The sequence below is a fragment of the Sorex araneus genome, chromosome 2 (genome assembly GCF_027595985.1).
Source record: "Sorex araneus isolate mSorAra2 chromosome 2, mSorAra2.pri, whole genome shotgun sequence".
In the NCBI taxonomy this organism is placed as follows: Eukaryota; Metazoa; Chordata; class Mammalia; order Eulipotyphla; family Soricidae; genus Sorex; species Sorex araneus.
Genome location: NC_073303.1, coordinates 150,917,139 through 150,941,926, shown reverse-complemented (window position 1 = coordinate 150,941,926; position 24,788 = coordinate 150,917,139). Strand labels below are relative to the sequence as shown.

The following is a 24,788-nucleotide window of genomic DNA, read 5'->3' as shown; positions in this document are numbered from 1 at the left end:
CTTGAAGGCATCATTGCCTACTGTGAAAAATCCAATTTCCTGCAAAATATTTATAAAATTTTCTCCTAAAAGAAACATGCAGCATCTCTGTATTCTAAGGCTATATACTGCCATCACCCTATACATTGGGCATGCTGTTCTTTCAGCCCTGCCCTACTGCTTTCCTGTAGGGTACTCAATAAATATGTTTCTTTCTTGCCTTCAGACTAGAGCAATAAGCACAGCAGGTAGGGCGTTTGCCTTGCTCCTGGCCAACATGGGTTCCATTTCTCCATCCCTCTCAGAGAGCCTGACAAGCCCGACAAGCTAAGTACCTTACCCGCACGACAGAGACAGGCAAGCTACTCGTGGCATGTTCGACATGCCAAAAACAGTAACAAGTCTCACAATGGAGACGTTACTGGTGCCCGCTCGAGCAAATCGATGAACAGGAAGATAGTGCTACAACTGTGCTACAGTGCTTTCTTTCCTTTACTCTAGGCTTTGGTAATTTCTTTTATCCCAGGAAATTGACAAAACCCTCTGTTCAGGACACCCAAAACCCACTTTCCTCTAAACTTTCCTAGTTCTTTTGAATTTCCCCCATCATAGAACTTAACACTTAATGTTATCATTGTTTTTTCTAAAAAAAGTATTTCTCCATCAGGGTATAAATCATTGCACTCATTTGTGAGACATTAAAAAAAAAAGTATGAGATTAATACCCAAGGATAGGAGAAACACAAGTCAGAAGGATTGGTCCATGTTTGGAAGCCTGCCTCAGGTGCTGGCGTAGAAACCAGCTGGAATAGAGAGGACAACTATGGCAAGGATACTTGGAAATGGTTGCTCTGGATAGGAACTGCATGCTGAGATTACGTAAAGGAAGAAACAGGATAACCTCTCAGTATCTATATGGCAAACCATAATGCCCAAAAGGAGAGAGAGAGAGAGAGAGAGAGAGAGAGAGAGAGAGAGAGAAAGAAACAGAGAGATAAAGACAGAGACAGAGACAGAAGAGGGGGATAGGGGTGGGTGGGAAGGAAACTAGGGTCACAGGTGGTGGGAAATGTACACTGGTGGAGGGATGGGTGTTGGAACATTGACTAAAACTGGAGTATGAACAACTTTGTAACTGTGTATCTCATGGTTACTCAATTAAAAAAATATTGTGTAGTATATACAAACATACAACAGATACATATTATTTCTCAAAAATTCTGAAAAAACTGTTTTAAAGATTGGTACTGCCAAAGACTATTGATAAATGCAAGTATTTACTGGCATAAAGTAAAATACTTTATACCACTAAATTTAATACATAAAGCTTCCTATATATTATTTCATATGCTAGACATCAAATGCATGGTTTTCAATAAATATTCTATTTTTACCTATATAAATTATTTATATGATGAATTATTCCTTAAGAAATAATATATATTATTCAGAACTTCCTTGGATTAATTAAGAATGAAAAAAAAGAGAGCTGCCCATGTAAAAATATTTTTTAATAATTGATTATATTCAACGATGCTATATATCCTTATAAATAAAGTAATTCAGTTAGGAAACAAATATAAAACATACTAAGTAACCTAGGTTATCTATAGAAGATCTTAAATAAAAAACAATTATTATTCACCTATTAAGTACTGCTTCACATAGCTTTTTCACAAGGTTTTCTGCTCTTACATTTTTCTAAATGTCGCTTTTCTATCTTAAACTCTTCCAAAATTGCCTGTATCCCTTTCTCTGTATATATTATTCTTACTTTCTGTAAGCGACAATAAGCCAGGAGTCTGAAGAGAAAGATCAACACCCCTCATACAAACAGACACACACACACACACACACACACACACACACACACACACACACTCACACCCCTCACCACCACAACCACCACTACCAGACAATGCATGGAAACCAGACCTGGGGGAAGAGGAGAGGAATTTTAGATACAATCCAGCTTGATAGTCTGTGGAATATAACTGGAGAAAATATTTGAAAATATTTGTCTTTGTCCTTTACTAAACAACAAATATGTTTGCTTAGTAAAAACAAGTCCTGAATTCAACTTCTAGATGTGGCTGTGATCTTCTCCCCACATATCCATGTTGTTCTGCTGTTGTTTCAGACTTTGCTCCTCTAGCTGCATCATTAATGAGTGACTGGTGTGTGTGTGGGGGGGGGGGGGGGGGGGGGCAGTCATCAAACTGTATTCAGGGGAGAGATAAGCCAGAAATGGGGGACTGGCGAGCAAGTTGATCATGACTTTATCTATCAATTTTTCTGTGATTAGAGCCTGATAATGCAAATTTTTTAACCTGCCCTTTAACCTTACTAATTTTAAGAACTATTGCTTGACAAATCTAACTGAACATGGTGGTGTGCAAAACAGACTGTCTAAATGAGAATAGTAGAACTATCTCTTTTGGGTGTCTGAACATAGAATACCCTAAATGTGTCCTATGGCTACAAAGCCAAGATACTTCCATTCAACCAACCATTGTGCTACCCTTACAAATTTTATATTTGAGAAAATAACTTCAAATTCTAGACATTAGTCAAAATCTAATTGATTCTGAAATACCTTATAAGTGCCATTTGTCATGAAAATACCATGGACTAAAAATAAATAAGTTTTCTAAATGTATTGATAAAGTACCTACAAAATCTCTGAAGATTTTTTGAAGTTGCAATGATAAAAACCCATATTATATTGAATAAGAAGAAGTGCATAAAGATTTTTAACTAGTTTTAATGTTGAAGTTAGAAGGGTAACATTATACATGAGATCAATGTAAACTCCAAAAGGTGGTTTAGAAATAGAAAATTATAAGCTAAGAAAGCAATGGAAGCACTTCTGGAATATAACATGGTATTTTGAGCAGCAGATTATAACAATTTGTAGCTGTAAATTTTGATGTGTTCCAAGTCAAGCTCAGTTAAGACATAAACTGGAGACATTATGGAATGCTTCCCAATGACTGTAAATTTAGAAGCACACTGTCAGTACAGTACCATGTTTGAAATATTAGCAAAATCTTCCACTCCATAATTTCATATTATATAATCACTCTAAGTTGATTTTTGTATGGGGTTCCCTAGCAGCCTGAGATTAATAACTCGTATGGACACCAGGAATACAGCAGGTCCCTTTATTGCAGCCAATTCCATAACATGGGTCCTTTCTTTCGAAGCTTGATCTCTGCTTTTTTCCATTTGCTCAGAGAGCTGGGTATATGTAATACTTATAATATTAAGAAGATAATGTCACAAAGGCAACATGAGCAAAAGGAAATCAAACACACATTGGACCTGGTAAAATTGTCAGAGGGTAATGTCTGACCCACTAAATGGTAATTTAGAACTATTGTTAGAGTAATCAAGATTTGACAGTTTGAAACTTGTAAGAGATTTTTCAGAGGTTGGAGAACTTTATAATATTTCTAAAGTTCTTTATCTCACCCTAATTAAGAAACCCAATGATCTTTTGAAATGGAGCGAAAAGGCACATTACTAAGAGTGCTTTCCCCTTCCAGTAAAGTTATTTACAATATCCTTAGAAAAGTACTGATCACTGGCATAGAACTCAGCCTGCTTGAATTAAATTTATTCATTGATTTTTATGTACCAAAGTACTGAGTTAATTTTCTGAGCACTATGATAAGTGCTGGAAAAAGTCTGGAAGAAAAAGTAGCATGAAGAAAAAGAAAACTCTTTTTTTTTTTTTTTGCTTTTTGGGTCACACCCGGCGATGCACAGGGGTCACTCCTGGCTCATGCACTCAGGAATCACCCCTGGCGGTGCTCAGGGGACCATATGGGATGCTGGGATTCGAACCTGGGTCGGCCGTGTGCAAGGCAAACGCCCTACCCGCTGTGCTATCACTCCAGCCCCAAGAAAAAGAAAATTCTTTCAGAATTTTTCTTATACTTAGTATCCATATGCTTTTCTTATACTCATATTAAGTAGATTATGTTATAGTCTGGGCTTTAAAATGAGAAGTTCAGTGATTATAGAAAACTAATTGTTAGAATAAAAGGTGTCTCGAAGCAGAACCGAAGTCACTTGAGAGAAGAGATAGTGGTTTATTTTGTTTCTTTTTTGTCCCAAGCCACTAAAACAGAGGTAGATGCTTAATAAACATCCATAGAATGAGTGAACATAAAATGAACTTATGTTCTGTTAGATGGCTTCAGTCAGACAGCTTCTAAAAAAAACAGGACCTGAAATAAGTTCTGAGCTACAACAAAGTCTACTCTTTCTATGGTGTACCATTCTGCTTCCAAGAATGATAGATTTAAGAAAAGACATTGGTTCATGAGTTATAAGAAAGGGTCAGGCAACTGCATATGCCCATAATTTCCAATTCTGTACATACCTTAATATACATAGAATAAAGAATATGATATTGCCCATCTCACACCACAGAGACTGGCCCACATCCAAAGAACAAAAGTGACCGGTGTTGGCATGGATGTGGGGAGAAAGGGACTCTCCTTCACTGTTGGTGGGAATGCTGACTGGTCCCGCCCTTTTGGAAAACAGTATGGATGCTTCTCAAAAAATTAGAAATTGAGCTCCCATTTGACCCAGCAATACCACTCCTGGGAATACATCCCAGAGATGCAAAAATGTATAGTAAAAGTGACATCTGCACCTATATGTTCATTGCAGCACTGTTCACAATAGCCAGAATCTGGAAAAAACCTGAGTTCCCGAGAACAGATGACTGGCTAAAGAAACTTTGGTACATCTACACAATGGAATACTATGCAGCTGTTAGGAAAGATAAAGTCATGAAATTTGCATATAGGTAGATCAACATGGTAAGTGAAATGAGTCGGAAAGAGAGGGACAGACATAGAAAGATTGCACTCATTTGTGGAATATAAAGTAACAGAATGGGAGACTAACACCCAAGAATAGTAGAGATAAGTATCAAGAGGAGTACTCCACAGCTTGGAAGCTGACCTCACATGCTAGGTGAAGAAGCAGCTCTGATAGAGAAGGGTGCTAGGTGGGCCCACTAGGGATGGGAGACACAGGCTGAAAATAGACTATAGACCGAACAAGATGCCTACGTAATATCTCTGTAGCAAACGACAACACCCAAAAAGAGAGAGTGAGCAAATGGGAATGCCCTGCCACAGAGGCAGGGTGGGGTGAAGGGGACAGGGTGGGGGTGGTGGGAGGGATGCTGGGACCATTGGTGGTGGAAAATGGGCACTGGTGGAGGGATGGGGACTCAATCATTGTATGACTGAAACATAAGCAAGAAAACCTGTAAGTCTGTAACTTTGTCTCATGGTGATTCAATAATAAAATTAAATTAAATTAAGTATATGGTATTGGATTATCAGTGTACTCAGCTATTTTATTAACTCTAATGCCTGTACTGGCACTCCATGTCAATTATCATCATCATCATCATCATCATCATCATCATCATCATTCCGTTGATCATCGAATTTCTCAAGCAGTCTCAGTAAGGTCTCCATTTGTCCTAGCCCTGAGATTTTAGAAGCCTCTTGCTACTCATTCTTCCCAACAATGCCACATTGGAGGCTCTTTCAGGGTCAGGGGAATGAGACCCCGCATTGTTACTGGTTTTAGCATATGAATACACCATGGGGAGTTTGTGAGGCTCTCCCATGTGGGCAGGAAACTCTTGGTAGTTTGCCAGGTTCTCCCAGAGGGAGACAGTAGGGTATAAGATGTCACTTCCAGGAGCTTGGTTTTAAGTCTCTGGATGTTGGCCATTAGTGGGATTACACAGCGCCAGGGGTGGTCCCTGGGTGTGACCACCTAGCTACTGGAAAATGGGAAATCTGGGCGGAAGAGGCCCAGTCCCGATCAGAGCAGGCTTGGAGGTCTCAACCCCGGTTCCCACAGATCTGGGTTCCTCTGCCAGTACCTTCATGCCTGAGGCTCGTCCGGGCATGTGGAGAGGGGCCTTGAGCATGGCTGTGGCTAGGCTCCGAAGGTCTTCAGCCGTGGGAGTTCTGCTTGGGACGGGGAGGGACACTCCATGTCAATAAGAAACTTTTTTTAAAAATCAAAGTTCAGAGTTTCTGAGATGCAGACTCACACGTAGAGAGCAATCCTTATAGTACTCATATTGGGATCTCCAGTACTGGAATACGGTACAATCTCCAGTGTACCATAGTCAGGCTGTGCCAAAAATAATAATAAGCATCCTTTTAAAAAGAAAGAGAGAACATGACAGCCCACGGGGATGCTAGCCTGCCAAAGATTTCAGGTACACTATTTTTTCCTTTATTCTGGGAACTCATGGTTTCTCTAGTTGGGATGGGCTACTTCCTACCACCCCCCCATACATCTGGAGCCCCCGGAAGCCACATCCACATCCCACTGCCACCGCCATGCAAGGTCATTTACTGGCCCTGTTCCAGAGACACATAATTAAATCTCAAAAGACATCAACTATCTGCAAAACTTTCTTCAATGGCAGTCCCAGCTGAGACCTCCGGGGCAATCTCAGGAAGGGATCTGTTCAAGTTCCCACTCTACCAAAGCCCCAGCAGCTACATTGGTGGTGGGAAATGTACACTAGTGATGGGATGGGTATTGGAACATTGTATGAAATCATGAACAACTTGTAATTATATCTCACGGTGATTCAATTAAAAATTAATTAAAATAAAGTTAATGGACAATTTAAAAATTATCATTAAACTCTGCTAAAGAACTGAGGTTACCTCAGAAGAGCAGAGTGGAAGGGAAGGCGCCTATGTGGTGTGGTAGAGGAATATTGGCATGGCAGTGTAGTGGCAGTGTGGTCACAAAACAAACCCCAAATGTATAAACGTAATTTACGTTCTTCATTTTTTGATTGCCACAACTGGCGATACTCAGGAGGTATTCCTGGCTCTGCACTCAGAAAGTACTCCTGGCAGTGCTCAGGATGCCACATGGGATTCAATGGATTGAACCCAGGCTAGCTTCAATGCAAAGCAAGTGTTCTACCAATTGTACTACAGCTCCAGCCCTACATACTTTTAAACTGCTATCTCAATAACTTAATGATGTATATATGAAAAATTACAAACTAAATATAAATTTAAAAATTGGAACAAGGGGGGGGCTGGAGTGATAGCACAGCGGGTGGGGCATTTGCCTTGCACGCGGCCGACTCGGTTCGATTCCCAGCATCCCATATGGTCCCCCAGCACTGCCAGGAGTAATTCCTGAACGCAGAGCCAGGAGTAACCCCTGTGCGCTGCTGGGTATGACCCAAAAAGCAAAAAAGAAAAAAAATTGGAACGGAGGGCCTGGAGCAATAGTACAGTGGGTAGGGCGTTTGCCTTGCACATGGCCCACCCAGATTTGATTCCCAGAATCCCATATGGACCCCTGAGCACCGCCAGGAGTAATTCCTGAGTGCTAAACCAGGAGTAATCCCTGTGCATTGCCGGGTGTGACCCAAAAAACAAACCAAAAAAAATGGAAAGTAAATATGGTTTGTTTTAAAATCCAAGTCATTGAGATTTCTTGAGAGCAAGAGAAGAGAAACTAAGGAAACTATAGAGGACAAGAAAGAAGCACTATAGCATTAATTTGTGTATTCATACAGGCTCAAATAATTTTCAATCAATTAGTTTGTATCAATTTACTTTAAGCCCACGTCAGCCTCATCTCAAAGTCTAATAGTTCCTAAAAACAAGTACTTTATCATCGAGTAAACAAGAAAGAATGAGATATAGAATATACTAAATAGAACTAATGTTTAGATCCAGGATTCAGCAGCATGAAATTTCATACAAATTTGAAATCTAAATTATGAAATTATAATTCAAATGCTGTTATTCAGATTAAGAATTCTGTGCCCTAAGAATTAATTTTAAAACATGCAAATTAGATGATTGCAATTCAAATCGGGCATCTACATAAACTATCTGGTAAAGGATGTTGAAACAGAATTTCAACTCTGTAGACTTCACAGATGAAAACTCTTTCAAAAACTTAATGATGGACACTGATTCATTTAAAAGCATCCCACTCGCCTGTCATCCTCCTGTGCATAGCCCTTCTGCGCTCAATCAACTTAAGATCTTTGGAATGATTCTAAATTGTAATCATCTGTGTGACTATGATTGGACATTCCTAACAGTCACCAAGTGAGAAGAAAAGAATAAATAAACTAAAGGTTTTGTTTAGCACAAGTGGACTATTTCAAAGGAAATTAAAATGCAACATGGTGATGGAAAAGTTTACAAAGGTTTGACATGTAGGACTTGGTCCAAGTTTTCTAAAATTACCACAACCTAAATTAATAAACACTGTCTAAGTTAATTCTAAATAGAACAATCCTGTTTTCTATTATTAGCTATTATTAGCTCATACTTACTTTCTTTAATAATCAGAATTTCCAGTCTTTCCCCGCTCTCAGTCCAAAATCCTTTTCTTTGAATTTCCTACAAAGTTATTTTTCATGCTATCTCTTCCCTTTTAGGGCCCTTTGCCTACAATGAATATGGCGTATATGTGAACACATCTATATCACAACCTACTTTATACTTTTAACCCTGGAAACAGTATCTGATGTCCTGGCAGTCTCACATATTACATTCACAAATTCAAATTCTGATTTAATATATCACATGTTAAAAGCAAATTATGACCTCATCAGAATTCTGAAATTCTGAAGTGCCTATTGTGTATCCACACATTTTAAAAGTGAAAACAGATTGTCTTTAGACTGATTTTACAGAAGTACAAGCCACCACTGCTTCTATGCTTGAATATAACTTCAAATGAAATTTTCTCAATATTACTGTCATCCTTAAATAAGACCATGCCGGTGGTCTGATTACTACTGTGAAAGCCTCAGCCCAAAGCAGAAAGTTTGAATGCTAAGTTTAAAACTGATGCCTCAGCTGAGATAGAGAAGGGAACACCTAGTACAGGATGTTGGGAGGACCCACTTGGGTTGAAAGATGCGTGCCGAAAGAAGACTATAGACCGAACATGAAGGCCACGCAATACCTCTATTGCAAACTACAGCACCCAAAAGGAGAGAGAACAAAAGGGAATGCCCTGCCTCAGAGGCAGGGTGGGGTAGTAGGGGATGGGTGGGGGTGGTGGGAGGGATACTGGGAACATTGGTGGAGGAGAATGGGCACTGGTGGAGGGATATAAACAATCACTGTATGACTGAAATGCAAACATGAAAGTTCATAAGTTTGTAACTGTACCTCACGGTTATTCATTAATAAAAAATTAAAAAACAACAACAAAAAAAAAACTGATGCCAAGGAGCCGGAGCAACAGTACAGCAGGTAGGGCATTTGCCTTGCATGATGGTGATCTGGGTTCAATCCCTGGCATCCCAGATGGTCCCCCAAGCACTGCCAGGAGTAATTCCTAAGTGCAGAGGCAGAAGTAACCCTTGAGCATTGCTGGGTGTGAGCCAAAAAGAAAAAAAAACCTGATGCCTAATACAAGCAATTCATAAAAAGTTTAATGATGAACTGCTCAATAGTTCTTTTTCTGGGACTTTATCTTAAGGAAAGAATTTTTAAAAGCACATATATATAAATGTTTTTAAAAATTAAAAATAAAGCCTACAGAGAAGCCCACATGTTTGTTACATAACTTCACTACTGTTCCGTTCTTCCAGTTCTCTCATTTTAAACATTGCCAGAAAGAAAAAAAAAATATTCAAGTAAATCATATATTGATAGAAAAATAATAAATTGCACTTATTACTAATATTTATTACTAATATTTATTATTTTATTCTTGTGTTTCTTACCACACATAAATTATTCCATTTCACTTTTTCTTCTACAACAAACAAAACTGGGAGAAAATAAACAATACTGAAAAACCTTTTCTTTCTGAGAACAAATAAAAATCTCAAAGTCTGAATCTCCTATTACTATACACAGAAAATTAAATCACTTTCACCATTAGTAGAAAGACACCATCTAAGACCAAAGGGAACAACTATACAATTCCAAGATTTGAAACTTTTTTGACAGATGAACAATGTCAGAGACTTGAAGAGGATATAATTACCACAAGGAAAACAAATGGTAAAGGAGTTGTTATATTACAACAAACCATTTGTTTTCAAAATCAGCTGATGCCCACTACTCTTAATTAACAGAAATACAAGTGCCAGAAGTCATAAATGGGGAAAGAAACAAAATACAATCCTTCTTGGATAAGCTTTGATTTTCCAGTCCCCAAATATAATGTTTTCTAGTCCCTTTTGAGGTGAGATTCATTTGGTGTTAAGCATGAACCTACTGAATTCTTTTTTTTTTTATTTTGGTTTTTGGGTCATACCCAGCAATGCACGCAATGCACAGGTGTTACTCCTGGCTCATGCACTCAGGAGTCACTCTTGGCGGTACTCAGGGGACCATATGGGATGCTGGGAATCGAACTTGGGTTGGCCACATGCAAGGCAAACGCCCTACCTGCTGTACTATTGCTTCAGCCCTGAACCTACTGAGTTCTTAAAAGAGAAAACTAAGGTGGCATTTTTTTCCCCAGGACATCTTACTGATGGTCCTTCTTCAAACACCATCTGATGATACTCATACCAGGACCTATGAAACATACAGGATCCTTGGTACAAAATCATCATTGTTTTATAATAATCCTTCTTATAACCTCTCATCTCTGTCTTGAGAGACTTTAGATATAAAAATTCTGAAAATGTTTTGTTCAAAAACAATACAAAACAAATCCAATGTGGTCAGTATTACAAAGGAAAAATGGTACTTGTTGGAAGACTAATAAATTTCCTTTCATTTGTAATTAGCTGCATAAGTGTTTTAAGGAGCATCTGGCTTCCTTAATCAGGAAACAGTAAGAACTTTTTTTCCCAAATAATTAGCTAATTTGACAGCTGTCAAATTATTCCTCCGGTACTGTGTTGTTTCCTGATGCTAATGTTGAAATGCCAAGGCATTCTGACAGATAAGTATTCGAAAGTATGTGTTCAAAGCTTTTAAATGGCCTGAGATACTGGTTTTGGATGCAGCTATTAAGTAGAAGGGCAGGCCAGGGAGAAAAGAAAATAATAACAGAGGTGCCAGAACAATTCTGGCTTCATATTTTATATTGGCATGTTAATAATGGCAAAGGATACCCAACATTTTTACAAAACAATTAGTGTTGGCTATTTTTTCTTCCAAAGAAAAAATAAAAGTAATCTCTTCTGTGTAACTGTAACAATTCTGTATGCTGGAATAAAATTTAAAATTTGGAAGATTGTAGAAAAGATCATCTAAAAATGTGTCATCAGGGCCAGAGGTACAGCAAAGGGGATAAGGTGCTTGCCATGCATGTGGCCAACCAGGGCCCTCTAAGTAATGCACGCAACATTTCCAGTACTGATCTGGGAGGAACCCAGGAGCAACACTCTGTGTGGCCCAAAACACTCCCCCAAATAATAGTGAAAAATAAATGTATGCTCTCAAACATATCTAACTGGCGGAGGAACTTTTTAAATTTTACCTTAAAGGCAAAATAAAAATAAGTTCTCAATTAAATGAATGGATTTCAATATCTCTGTCTAAAATTATACCCGCTACTCTGGGGAATCCTGCTTTAGGAGACCTCTCCCTTAATCTGGGAGCTTCCCTGCTTTACGCTCCCATCCTTTTTGGTTCCCTAAAGTCTTCTACTGAACTCGGCCATTCTATCTCCTGCACCTTCTTTCAGTTTTGACTGCATGAGGACAAGAATCTGACTGCCTGGGCCCCCTACAACATTTGTCACAAGCCAGTCAGAGAATGCCATGGTTGTCATCATCATCATTCGCCACAGTAAACTGGCTGGATTCAGTTTGCCATTTCTTTCTCTCTCAACACTCTCTCTCCGTCCTGTGTGTGACATAGAGGACAGCAGCCACTCTTCCTGGGAGAACCTACGCAGGCTCGCTCTCTGATCTCTCTCTACTGACCACTTTGCTGGTGGTGGCAATAAAGTGGGGACCAGAAAATTGACAATCTTGCCCCAGACCCCCTTCCTCCCTAAGCCCTGTCTGAGGTGCTTAGTCACTGCAAAAGGACCATTTGACTCTCCGCACTCTGATAATGTTTCTTTTGCATCTTCCTTTCAGAGTCTCTGGGAGTAAAATGCAGGTTCCTAGGACAGTTGAAGTATGCTGGGGGCATTCTCTCAGGCATTCCTGAAGGTACATCTTGAGAAACTTGAGACTAGAGTAGGTGGAGAATTTTCTTAGTCTCTCTTTATCTTATCTTCAGCCTGATCCTAAATTTCGTCACTCAGGTCCCACTTGGTGGTCCGACCCCCACTGACCATTTTCTCATTCCCACAAAACAAGGAAGGAAGGAAGGAAGGAAGGAAGGAAGGAAGGAAGGAAGGAAGGAAGGAAGGAAGGAAGGAAGGAAGGAAGGAAGGGAGGAAGGGAGGGAGGGAGGGAGGGAGGGAGGGAGGGAGGGAGGGAGGGAGGGAGGGAGGGAGGGAGGGAGAAGGAATTTGTTCTGTAAGCTCCAATCTGTAAGCTATTGGTCATGAGTAGCTATTGGACATTAGACAAAGTTGATGCATGCTATATATATATATATATATATGTAATATATATATATATTCATGCACCTTGCATGAATCAAAATTCAATATCTCTTGTATTCTTTGTTTTAGAATTTCATTTTTTTTGTTTTGTTTTGCTTTATTTGGGGCAACACCTGGCTGTGCTCAAGCTTACTCCTGGTTTTGTGCTCATGGATTACTTCTGGTGGGACCCAGGGGACCATATGGTGTGCTGGAGATTGAATCTGAGTGAACAGCATGCAAGGCAAATATCTTACCCAGGGTACAATCTTGTACCACTAGACTTGTAACTTTTAGTTAAAAAAAGTTGAAAACTTGATGAAGCTTATAAAAATTCAAAAGTTCCTCTTTCTATTATTTTGATGTATTCCATTTTTGAGCACTGTATAAGAGTCTCATAAAGTTTTTTTAATTAAGAGCATAGGGTGCATCATTCAACGATATAGAATATTAATTAATAATAAATATACTAAATTTATAAATATAGTTTCTACTGTTGAAAATATAATCAGAGGATTGCCTTTTTTCAATTGTTTCAACCAACTGAAGATGATTTTTCTTCTTTTATATTAGGTCCGGAAGCGTGCAGCCGAACAACATCTTATAGCCTAGTTCTCCTTCTCAGAGAACCTGGCCAGCTACCAAGAGTTTCCTGCCTGCATGGGAGAGCCTGGCAAGCTCCCTGTGGCATATTCATATGCCAAAACCAGTAACAATGATGGGTCTCATTTTCCTGACCCTGAAAGAGCCTCCAATGTGGCACTGTTGGGAAGGACAAGTAAAGAGAAGCTTCTAAAATCTCAGGGTGAGGACGAATGGAGAGGTTAGTAAAACTGCTCGAAAAAGACAATCAACGTGATAATGATGATGATGATGATGATAATGATGATGATGATATTAGGTCCACTGGAGGGTCAGGGCTTTTGCCCAGAGGTAGCCCACAAGCCTTTCACGTAATAGACACAATCCCTAGCATCAAAAAAAATTACTAGATTTATACCAAATTAAACAACATTTGTATAATAGACATTAATAATAAAAATAAAAGGTAAAAAAGTTAATATTTTATTCATGTTTAGATTGAAAATTAGATTACATTTACATACAGCTGATAAAAATATTATTTAAATGAAGTTCACTTGTTTGTTGTGAATTTTTCTTAGTAAGTGTCCAAAAACTTAATATTATATATGCAGTTCATATTCCACATTCTCATACACCTCATATTGGATGATATCAATATGACCCAATTAATGAGTCTAATTAAATTTCTGTAAAATCCCTTCAGGCTTTAATTTCTGACACCAAGAAATTTCTGTCTCAACCTAAGTTTTATATACAAAGTAATTTGAGTGAAATCTCAGTTTAGTAATTATTTCATTTCTTCTCCACACTTTTCCACTCAGACCATAGTGGTTTCTCATTTTTTTCTCCTATGAATACAAAATAGCCAAAAAAAAAAGTTTGCTTACTAATAAACTGCATGGATACCGTTTACAGAATCATTCTTAATTTTTATTTGGTCATATTCCCTTTAACTGTTCTAAATACCTATTCTTAATTATAAGTTATAAACATTCATTTTCAATTCTAATTTTATGAATTCATAAAATTTATAAAAATAATTTTGTGATTTTTTTCATTTGATATTCATAAAATAGAAGTTTTTGCTTAAATGGTGACCTACCTATTGGGAGAAAATATTTGCACACTGCAGATAAAAGAGTAATATCCAAGATATATAAAGTATTCACAAAGATCAACATAAAATACCCAATAATACATTAAAAGAAAAAACAACAGAAAGAATAGGCTGGAGCAATAGCACAGTGGGTAGGGCATTTGCCTTGCTTGAGGCTGACCCAGATTTGATTCCTAGCATCCCATATGGTACCCTGAGCACTCCCAGTAGTAATTCCTGAGTGCCGAGTCAGGAGTAACCCCTGTGCATTACCAGGTGTGACCCAAAAGAAAAAAAAACATATATATATATATATATATATATATATATATATAAAATGAACAGATATTTTCAGAAGAAGACAGATAGATAGCCAGTAGGCAGATGAAAAGTGTTCACTATCACTATCACTATCATCTTGAGCATTAATTTGCTTGAGCGGGCGCCAGTAACATCTCCATTCATCCTAGCCCTGAGATTTTAGCAGCCTCTCTTTACTCATTCTTCCCAGTGGTGTCACATTGGAGCCTCTTTCAGGGTAAGGGGAATGAGACCCATCATTGTTACTGTATTTGGCGTATCAAATACACCACGGAGAGCTCGCCAGGCTTGCCAGTGCCACTTGCCAGTGCCACTTACTACACGAAAATCCAAATTAGGATGACAATGAGATGTCACCTAACACTTATGAGAAGAGTGTATGTCAAAAAGGACAGGAATAAGTTGTGCTGTTGGGATGTGTTGTGAAAGGAACTCTCATGCACTGCTGGTGAAAATGTTGTCTAATTCAGCCTTCATGGAAAACACTATAGAGATTTCTAAAAAAAAAAAAAGACCACAACTACCCATGACCTGGCACCTCAGGTATTGCTTGATATCTTCCCTCAAGATGCAAATCATTTATTTGAAAAGATAGGCATATATTTGTTCAATGCAGCACTGACTACACTGGCCAGTTTATTGAAATAACGCAGTTGCTAAGAGCAGAAGAGCTGATAATGAAGCTGTGGTATAGCGACACGCTAAACGGTCAAAAGGAATGATGAAATTATGCAGTTCACTGCAACATGGATAAAACTGGAGGATCCTATGTTAAGTGGAGTAATTCAGAAGGACAAGGAGAAACACTGGATGTTCTCCCTAATCTGTGGCATACAGAATAGCATGTTGAGGGAATGATAGATAACAAAAGCAGGCAAAACACTGGTTTTAGGTTACCAAGACAAAAGGAACAAGGAAGGAGAAATGGATAGAGGAAACAAGAAGAGGAGATCTGGAAGTGATATAGGGACAAAGGTCAGAGGCCACAGGCCCTTTTGTAGCATAGAAGCAAGTATCTGTATATTTCTTAACCACTAGACCCAAGATAATCATAAACATGGGAACCAAACTACAACGATAAAACTTTACATGTAGTTCATATGTGGTGGGAGAGAATCTGAGATCAGTGGTGAAAGGATGGAGACACAGTATATTGGGATTGAAGGTAGGGACATCGTAGATTTTTTTTCTTTGTTTTTTGGTGAAGCAAGAAATTTTTTATTAAAACTTATTTAGAAAGATGTGAGGGGAGAGAAAGGTGAAGTGCATGTTTGAGAGAGAACACAGGCTTCTTCAGAGTGGAAAAGACCAACCAAAGAAACAGAGAGAAGCAAGTGAGATACACATTCAAGGAAGAACACTGTCTTAACGCGCGTGGGAACTCTGTATGCCTGAAAACCTATTGCAAACAACTATGTAAGTCCTGCTGTCTAAATAAAATTTTTAAAAAAGCAAAAACATAGAAGTATTGAAATCAGAAAGCCTTAGAGATCTTTTATTCCCGTGATCCTCAAATATGTGAGCAGCTTCAGATCACCTAGGAATATGAAAATATACTGATTCACAGTTCTCCTGTCTAACGATTCTGATTCAGTAAGTATAGGGTCAGACAGGTTCCTACATCTCTTACTCAGGAAGCAGACATGTAGCTCAGAGGCAAAGTGCATGTCTGGGCTTCAGCCCTGGCTACACAAAACAAGGACAACATGACACAACAATCCCCCGTTCCTTCCTCCTCTCCCCACAGTCTTTAATAACCAAAAATAAATAAATAAAAGTTTCTTGGTTATTCACAGTCCCAGTTTGGGAAACAGTGGTCTAGCCGAATTTACTTCACTGTAATTGGAGTGAAATGAATTTGCTCCATGTGACGTCCAGTGGAACCAGTTGTCAGTACTCTAATTGCAGCTCATTGCCACTTTGGAAAGACATTTTGTCAAACACACACATTACTCACTCCTCAAGAGCTCCAGCCATCAGGATATCTTCCTTGTCAGTTTTAACATCCAACTCTGGTTCTCCACTAAGCAGAAGCTTCAAATTAAAAACAACCAGCAAAGTACCTAGTGGAAAAGCAGATGTTTGACTTATTAATAATTTCATTACACAAAATGTTAGACAACGTGCTACTATCTCATCTATAGAATGAATCCTGCTATAGATAAATTTCGTCCTTCACTTCAGGAAAAGAAATAGTTTTGGATAAGTTCCAAAATATATCTCTTACAGTAAATTCAATTCTCTGCCAAAGGATGCTGAATTTCTGCAGTATTGGGCTTCTTACTGCTACTTGATTTCATTGTCTTTCATTGTGGATTCTTATACTATGGTACTCTTTTCATAACTTGCATTGTTAAAACTGCTAGAAGCCTGAGTCAATTTGTATTATAGGCAATGCTCTTATTAATGAAAATGATATCAATATACAAAAAACAAAGATGAATTTCTAAGATTTGTACAAATATGAAATCTGTTTTTAGATCCTCTTATACATACTGGCAAACTTCCTTTAATGAGTCAAGTGATAAATATTTCTGTTTTGCAGACTATATTAACAACACAACTGTTTACAAAACATTTCTATGTTCTAACACAAAAACTATTATAGAGATTACATGAATGAATGGCGATTCTAATTCAATAAAGGTGTATTTATAAAAACAAAAAAAAATTGATTTGGCATGTAGACCATAGTTTTTTGACTCCTATTAACTGACCTAAAGAATAGTTAATTTTTAAAAAGTTAATTATTAAAAGAACAAACAAGGCTGTAATGTAAATTAAAAGAGCTACCAATTACTTTTTTTTCAGTTTGTACTTAAACATGGGGAAAAAGATAGTGACTAATAACTTGGATATAGCACAAATATCTGTATCTAATTCCTGGATCAAAAATTTATTAGTGGAAAGACCACAAAAAAATTTCCTAACCTCTCTGAACATAAGCTTTCTAATGTATATAATGGAGCTTATGAAGTTGACAAAACATAGAGATGCTTTGAATTTTAGAGGCATTAATTTTATTAAACACTTATATAAGTCTTTAAAAATTATAAAATTATAAAATAATTTTATAATTTACAATTTTATAATCTTTGTAAAGCACACAGAAAAATATCCAGGAAAGAAAGAATATACTTGCCATTATTATTCATATAACCATTTAATAACTAGGTGTCAGAGCCCACATTACTATCTTAAAATCACTTCTAATGGAAACCTTGCAATAGGTTTGTTACATTAAAAGATTACATTTACTGATCACATTAATGTAACTAGTACATTAAAAGCTGTTAACGCTAATAAATATATATGCCCGCATGGTAGAGCCTGGCAAGCTCCCCCTGGAGTTTTCAATATGCCAAAAACAGTAACAATAACAGGTCTCATTCTCCTGACCCTGAAGGAAGCCTCCAATCATTGGGAAAGATGAGTAAGGAGAAGCTGTTAAAATCTCAGGACTGGGACGAATGGAGACATGACTGGCGCCCGCTTGAGTAAATCAGTGGACAACAGGATGACAGTGATACAGTGAATTCTAATAAATCTGGAAGAATTTATTAGAGTTCATACATTGCAATTCATATCTCCCAATTTTGGTACTTGGTGCAGAAACTATGTATTGCTACCCACAGGTCAGAGCCTGAACATAGTTTCAGTAATTATACAAGCACAACCCTTCCTCTCAGTGTCAGATTTCAGTCACCCTTGTTGCTCTCAAGACAAAACTGGTATAGATACAATTAGTGACTGTGTCCATGTGAGATTTCACAAAATAGTAGCACTGTAGGATTGTCATCCCTTGTTCATCTATTTCCTCATCTGGGCACCAGTAAGGTCTCCATTGTGAGACTTGTTACTATTTTTGGCATATCGAATATGCCATGGGTAGCTTGCCAGGCTCTGCCTTACGGGCTGGATACTCTCGGTAGCTTGCCGGGCTCTTCAAGAGGGAGAGAGGAATTAAACCCAGATCAGCCACGTGCAATGCAAACATCCTACCCGCTGTGCTATCTGTCCAACCCAGAAAAATATAAAATCACATATACAGTATAATTTATAAAACATAGAAAATATTTTAATAAAAGTTTCTGAGTTTTGATGATCTTACCACATTTCCCATAGATTATATCAAACTGTTTCATCAGTTCAGCTTCAGTTTTAAATGGAGAATACTTATAAATTATAGACAGTTCCACTGACAATTTTTGAGGATCATCTGTAATAGAGTGTCTGGATCTTGTTAACCATGAAGGTATGGGAACAACAACCTAAAAATAATAACATAAATATACAAACAAAAGCCATCATTATTTTGTCTGTCCTAATAGAGTCCACTCATAAAAAAATTATGAAACAAAAAATTAAAAGTTTATTTCTTTCAGTTATTATATAAAAAAGAGAGACATAATAAATTTGCATATGCAGAGTTTTATTCTAAAATACTCCATTGTAGAATTTGGAGACAGATGGAATCTGCTTCAGCTTCTACTGAAATATGGTAAAATAGCAGGAAACAACAGTTTATCAGCATTTTAGAAGTTGAAAGTAGATGAAGACATATTGAAGAAAACCAGTCCAACACTTATCAAGAAAAGAGAAGGCTCAGCCTGATTTACAATACAGAGTCCCCTAAAAGGCTTAGAGATTGATGGGATGAGTTGACTAGGGGGTAAGGTAATAAAAGAAGAGATAGAAGTAGCATCTAGATTCCCATCTTCCAAAAGCCCCTTCACCACATGCAAAATGATTTACTGTTTATTCTGTGGAAATAGTATGAACAGTATTTTGGGATTAGATGACATAGCATACACAGTTGTCAGGAGGAATTTATTGAGCTTAGAGAAATCAAGTAAAAGCATATTTGTTGGATACCGAGACTTTTCTCCCATTTGGATCCTAGAAATCTGCCAGCTATAATTCAGGCAGAAAACTGTAAAAAAAAAAAAAAAAAAAAAAACAGTTTGACCCTCAGTACCACAAATGGTCCCTGGAGCACCTTCAGAAGTGACCCTGAGCAGCAAAGATGTGGGTCTAGAGAGCATCGTGCTGAGTAAAGTTGGTCAGAAGGAGAGAGGAAGATACAGATTGATACCCCTCATATATATATGGCATATAAAGGAACGTAGCAGGAAAATAGTTGCCCAAAGGCAACTTTCTCCAAGTTCAAGTATACTAAAATGCAGTAATAATTAAAACAGTGTGTTACTGAAATAAAGACAGATCCACAAGATTAATGAAACACAATTAAAAATCCAGAAACAAACTCGTAAGTATAAAGTCTTGGATAAAAGAGCAAAAATATGAAGTGAATAAAGAAAAGACTCAACAGTAATTGATGCTGGGAAAACTGATCAACCACAACCACATGGAAAAAAATGAATTCAGACCTCTTTCTAATGCCATGCACAAAAGTCTAATCAAATGAATTAAAGACCTCAATATCAGATCTGAATCCATAAGGTACATAGAGGAAAACTTAGAACTAACTCTCCATGACATTAAAGCCAGTTGCATCTTTAAGGATGAAATGCCATGGGCCAGAAAGTGGAAGATAAGATAAACAAACGGGACCACATTAAATTAAGAAACTTCTACACCGTAAAGGAAATGATGACCAAATACAAAGACAGCTCACAGACTGGAAAAAAATGTTTGCCCAGGACTTATCTGATAGAAGGTTAATATTCAAGACATATAGAGTACTTGTAGAACTTGATAAGAAGCATCCATATAAAATTGGGGAGAAAAGATGAACAGAAAATTCTCAAAGAAGAAACACAAATGGTCAAAATTCATATAAAAACACCTTATATCACTACTGATCAGAGAAATGCAAATCAAAACAACAACAATTAAATATCATCTCATACCGCAGAGATTGAAACTAATCAAAAAGAAAAAAGAAGGCACCAGTGTTGGTGTGAATGCAGAGAACAAGGGACACTTATTTACTGCTGGGAAATATCTTCCCAGACTTTTGGGAAGATAATAAAGACATTCTTCAAAGAACTAGGAATTGAGCTTCCATATGACCCAGAAATGCCATTCCTGGGAATATGCCCCAAGTCCCCCAAACCACAATGCAGTAAACACATCGGCACCACCATGTTCATTTCAGCACTATTCACAGTAGTCATATCTGCAAACAATGCCCAAGAACAGATGACTAGATAAAGAAGCTAGGATAAGAATACACAGTGGATACTACTCAGCCAAAAGAATTTGCTGATACCTGCATAGGATCTGAGAGTATTATGCTGACTGAAATGAGTCAGAGAGACAGGGACAGACAGAGATCTCACTCATATGCAAGATATAAATAAACATAGTAGGGAAATAACGAAAGCCCTAAGGTAACAGAAATGAAGAGCAGGAGAACTGGCCCTTAGTAGGAAGCTAGCCAGCCCTGAGGGTGGTGGTGGTGTTTGGGAGGGGGCGTGTAGAGTGGGGAGGGTTGGGGAGGGGGGTGCTGGAGTAGGTCAGGGAAGGAACTATTATGATTCCTATGACTCTGACAGTGATAAAGGGAAGTAGTGACTCTGGACCAGGGCTAGGTGTTGAAAAGCCGTAAATTGATGTGCACGGAACCCTTTCATAAAAAAATTGAAAACCACAGTGCTTAAGCAATAACACAGGAGGTAGGGCGTTTGCCTTGCATGCAGCTGACCCAGGTTCGATTCCTCCGTCCCTCTTGGAGAGCCCAGCAAGCTACTGAGAGGATCTCACCCCCAAGGCAGAGCCTGGCAAGTTCCTTGTGGCTTATTCGATATGCCAAAAACAGTAACAACTAGTCTCACAATGGAGACGTTACTGGTGCCCACTCGAGCCGAGAAAATCGATGAGCAATGGGATGACAGTGATACAGTGCTTAAAAGGGAGAAATAAAGAAAAATGGAAAAAGTGCCTGCCATAGAGGCATCTCAGGAAGTGGGAAGTTACCTGGGTACATTGGTGGAGGGAAGCGGACATTGGTGAAGGGATTGGTGTTGGAACATTGTGGTCTGAAACTCAATCACAAGTAACTTTTTAATCCTGTAATTTAGTGATTCAATTAAAAAAACTTTTAAAAAGAAACATTTGCTTCTATGTTTCTTCTAAACATTCGCAAACATTCTATGCTTCTTCCATTGATAGCGATATTGGCGATAGTATGGTTGAATTTGAGACCAGTACAATACAGCAAATCTCACAGTAATGCTAGTCACATAATTCTGTTGGTTACCTAATACATACAAAGTTATTCTTACACTCTACTACCTTAGTTAAATGTGGCACCGATACTTAAAGTGAGCATATGCTGTTGGTAAAGTGATGCCCAGAGTTTTACTTGGCACAGGATTGCTACAAACCTTCACTTTGTGAAACAAAACAAAAACAGTATCTTTGAATCACAATAAAACAAAGATGGTAGTATTACAAATTAGGAGGATTTGGACCAATACCTTCAAAATCATCCCAACCTGGAAATAACATCAAGCCAAATTAACAGTAAGTGTTCTAGTAGGAAATTGTTTTCATGTAATTGAGGTCTGTATCAAAAAGAGACCAAACTCAAGAAAGACATGAGATTTAGGATCTGGGTTTTCATACAGAAGAATAGTAAAAAGAATTGCCACAAAGTCAACAAGTTCCTAGACCAGAATGGCAGCTGAATGTCTCTTATGAAAAGCAGGCATTCAAGCTGCAGTACATGAGAAGACTCCAGATAAAAGTTCTTCAGGAATATTAAATAAGTGAGCACACTAAGACATTGATTTTAACAGAGATAAAAACATAAAATCCAGCAATTACACAGAGATAGTGCTGAGTACATAAAACAAAACACTAAGCAGAAAATTATTAATTCTAGGTGGGAAATTGTGGACTAAACAGAAAAAAAAAATATTTTATGACATGGTATAATTGGCGTAATTGTGAGCAGTGTTTATACAGCCTTATAATGTAAGCAGAAAACATGGGCATATCAAAGTTACTTCTGAGCTGCACTGAGGGAGAAGAACTGAAAGTTTGTATGTGTATATAAGAAAGTGACAGACGGTGGGAGTGGGGAGAGAGAGAGAGGAATCAGAGAGTGACGAAAAGACAGAAATAGAGCAGAGAAAAAAGATAAGTTCTCATCTTTTGTAGTGGAAATTTAATAGATAGTGCCCAAATATAATCAAATATGTGCTGTAGCACTGTCCTCCCATTGTTCATCGATTTGCTCAAGCGGGCACCAGTAATGTCTCCATTGTGAGACTTGTTATTACTTCTTTTGGCATATTGAATATGCCACAGATAGCTTGCCAGGCTCTGCTGTGGGGGTGAGATACTCTCGGTGGCTTGCCGGGCTTTCCAAGAGGGACGGAGGAATTGAACCTGGGTTGACTGCATGCAAGGCAAGTGTCCTACCTCTGTGCTATTGCTCCAGCCCATAGTTCAGACAGAGAAAATTAGTAAATGTTTGAGTCATCAAGCAGGGTTGAAATTATATTCACTAAAGTTATAGATTTAGATCTATATTTAATTTAATTTCTTTAAATATTTTATTTCTAATATCTGAATAAAATATATTTAAATACATATAATAATGATAAATATTTTAAATATATTTATATATTATAAATACATTTCATATATATTTATAAATATATAAAACATATTTTATATTTGTATAATATATATTTCTGTAAATATATAATTAATATTTTAAACTCATTTATACATTGTAATATATATAATTCATTTGTGACACAAATGTGAAATGTTTTACACATTTGTTTGAAAAGGCTCATTACACAAAAGGGAGTGTGTTATTTTGGGAGGTTTGACACATCGATATCGAAAGTAAAGTTCTGAAAATTGCCCTGGAATCAAACACGAAGAATGGCCAACCAACATCTCTTAATTATAAACAATGTATTCTTACATTCTGTAAATCATACTCAGAAAAAAAAAACATAAACACTTCACCTTCTACGATACAAATGTCAATTTTGCTATTGAAACCCAATAGAGACTTTAGCTCTTACCTCATTAAGACCTTCTTTTTCACAGAATGTCTGAGAAAGAAAAACACAGGTCATCGTTTCTTCCTTCTTTGTAAAAAGAATAAAGTCTTTTCCAATCCTCATGGATCCACTAAATTAAAGTCAAGAACATAAATATTTTCAAGTCAAGCACACAATTTGTGGGAGGGGATGAATGATGTGCTATAAGGGGTTAATTTTTTTCCCACCAAAAAAAAATCTTTTTGGTGACTCACCATCAAGAATACAATTTTAATTTCCTTTAAAGTTGAGCTGATGAAGGCTGGAGTAATTGTACAGTGGGGTAGGGTACTTGCCTTGCACACAACCAACCCAAAATCAATCCCTGGTACCCCATATAGACCTTCCAATCCACTAGGACTTGAACACAGAGCCAGGAATAAGTCCTGAGACCCACCAGGTATAGCCAAAAAAAAAAAAAAAAAAGCAAAAAGAGTTGACCAAATGGATTTGATTTAGTCCAGACCTACATTCTTTTTTGAGATAGGCAGCTGGAGATAAGAGTGCTGTGCAGAGCTCAAGAAAGAAACTCATCTGTCCCAGACAGGTGTCACTCAGGTGACAATACTCCGGTAGCTTTACATTTCATTTTGGCAGAGTAATAAAACAAATTGCAGAATATATAAAATTTACACTAAAATATCCTTTGAGAAGCATCTGAACATAAGGATGTAATGAAGCTCTCTAAAGTCAGGGATGCTGCCTCAGCAATTTCTGAGAGACAATTCATCCCACATTTGAGAATAAATTAAAAGTTTCTGTAGTGATTGAAGTCAGGTATGGGTATGGAAATTTCAAATCAAGGCACTACTCCCAAAGTTATACTTTTTTGGCTTCCAAACATGTATTCCTCATAGAGCATTATCTTTTAATGGAATCCCAATATTAATAACACATACTTTGAAGTAAGATTTTTTTCTCACCTTTTAAGTCCATTGCCATACTGTCCAATAAACTTCAGGGTTGACAGCCGTTTCTTGGATGTTCCAAAATAAATTATATCTGTAGCTTCCTCTATAAATGAAAGATGCACTTATAAATTAGGAATTATGAGTCTGTAACACTGGGAAAAGTTCCTACCTCTTGGTGAGACCTAAAACAAGAATTCTTATTGAACACCATAATATGTGACCAGGATCTTAATAATATTATACAAAGTAGGTCAAACTGACCTAGACAAGTGACCTTGAGTAAGCAGAGTTTAAAAC

General features: G+C 37.5%; 1 protein-coding gene across 1 annotated transcript in view; it reads right to left on the bottom strand.

Moving 5' to 3' along the window:
- Positions 1-24,788, bottom strand: part of MORC1 (MORC family CW-type zinc finger 1) — a 164,580-nt gene that overhangs the window by 123,108 nt on the left and 16,684 nt on the right. The window contains exons 5-8 of the mRNA XM_055128982.1: positions 24,504-24,594; positions 23,563-23,671; positions 18,660-18,819; positions 16,506-16,611 (exon numbers count right to left, since the gene is read on the bottom strand). Coding sequence (XP_054984957.1) covers positions 16,506-16,611; positions 18,660-18,819; positions 23,563-23,671; positions 24,504-24,594 — 466 coding nt within the window. The remainder of the gene's footprint in view (positions 1-16,505; positions 16,612-18,659; positions 18,820-23,562; positions 23,672-24,503; positions 24,595-24,788) is intronic.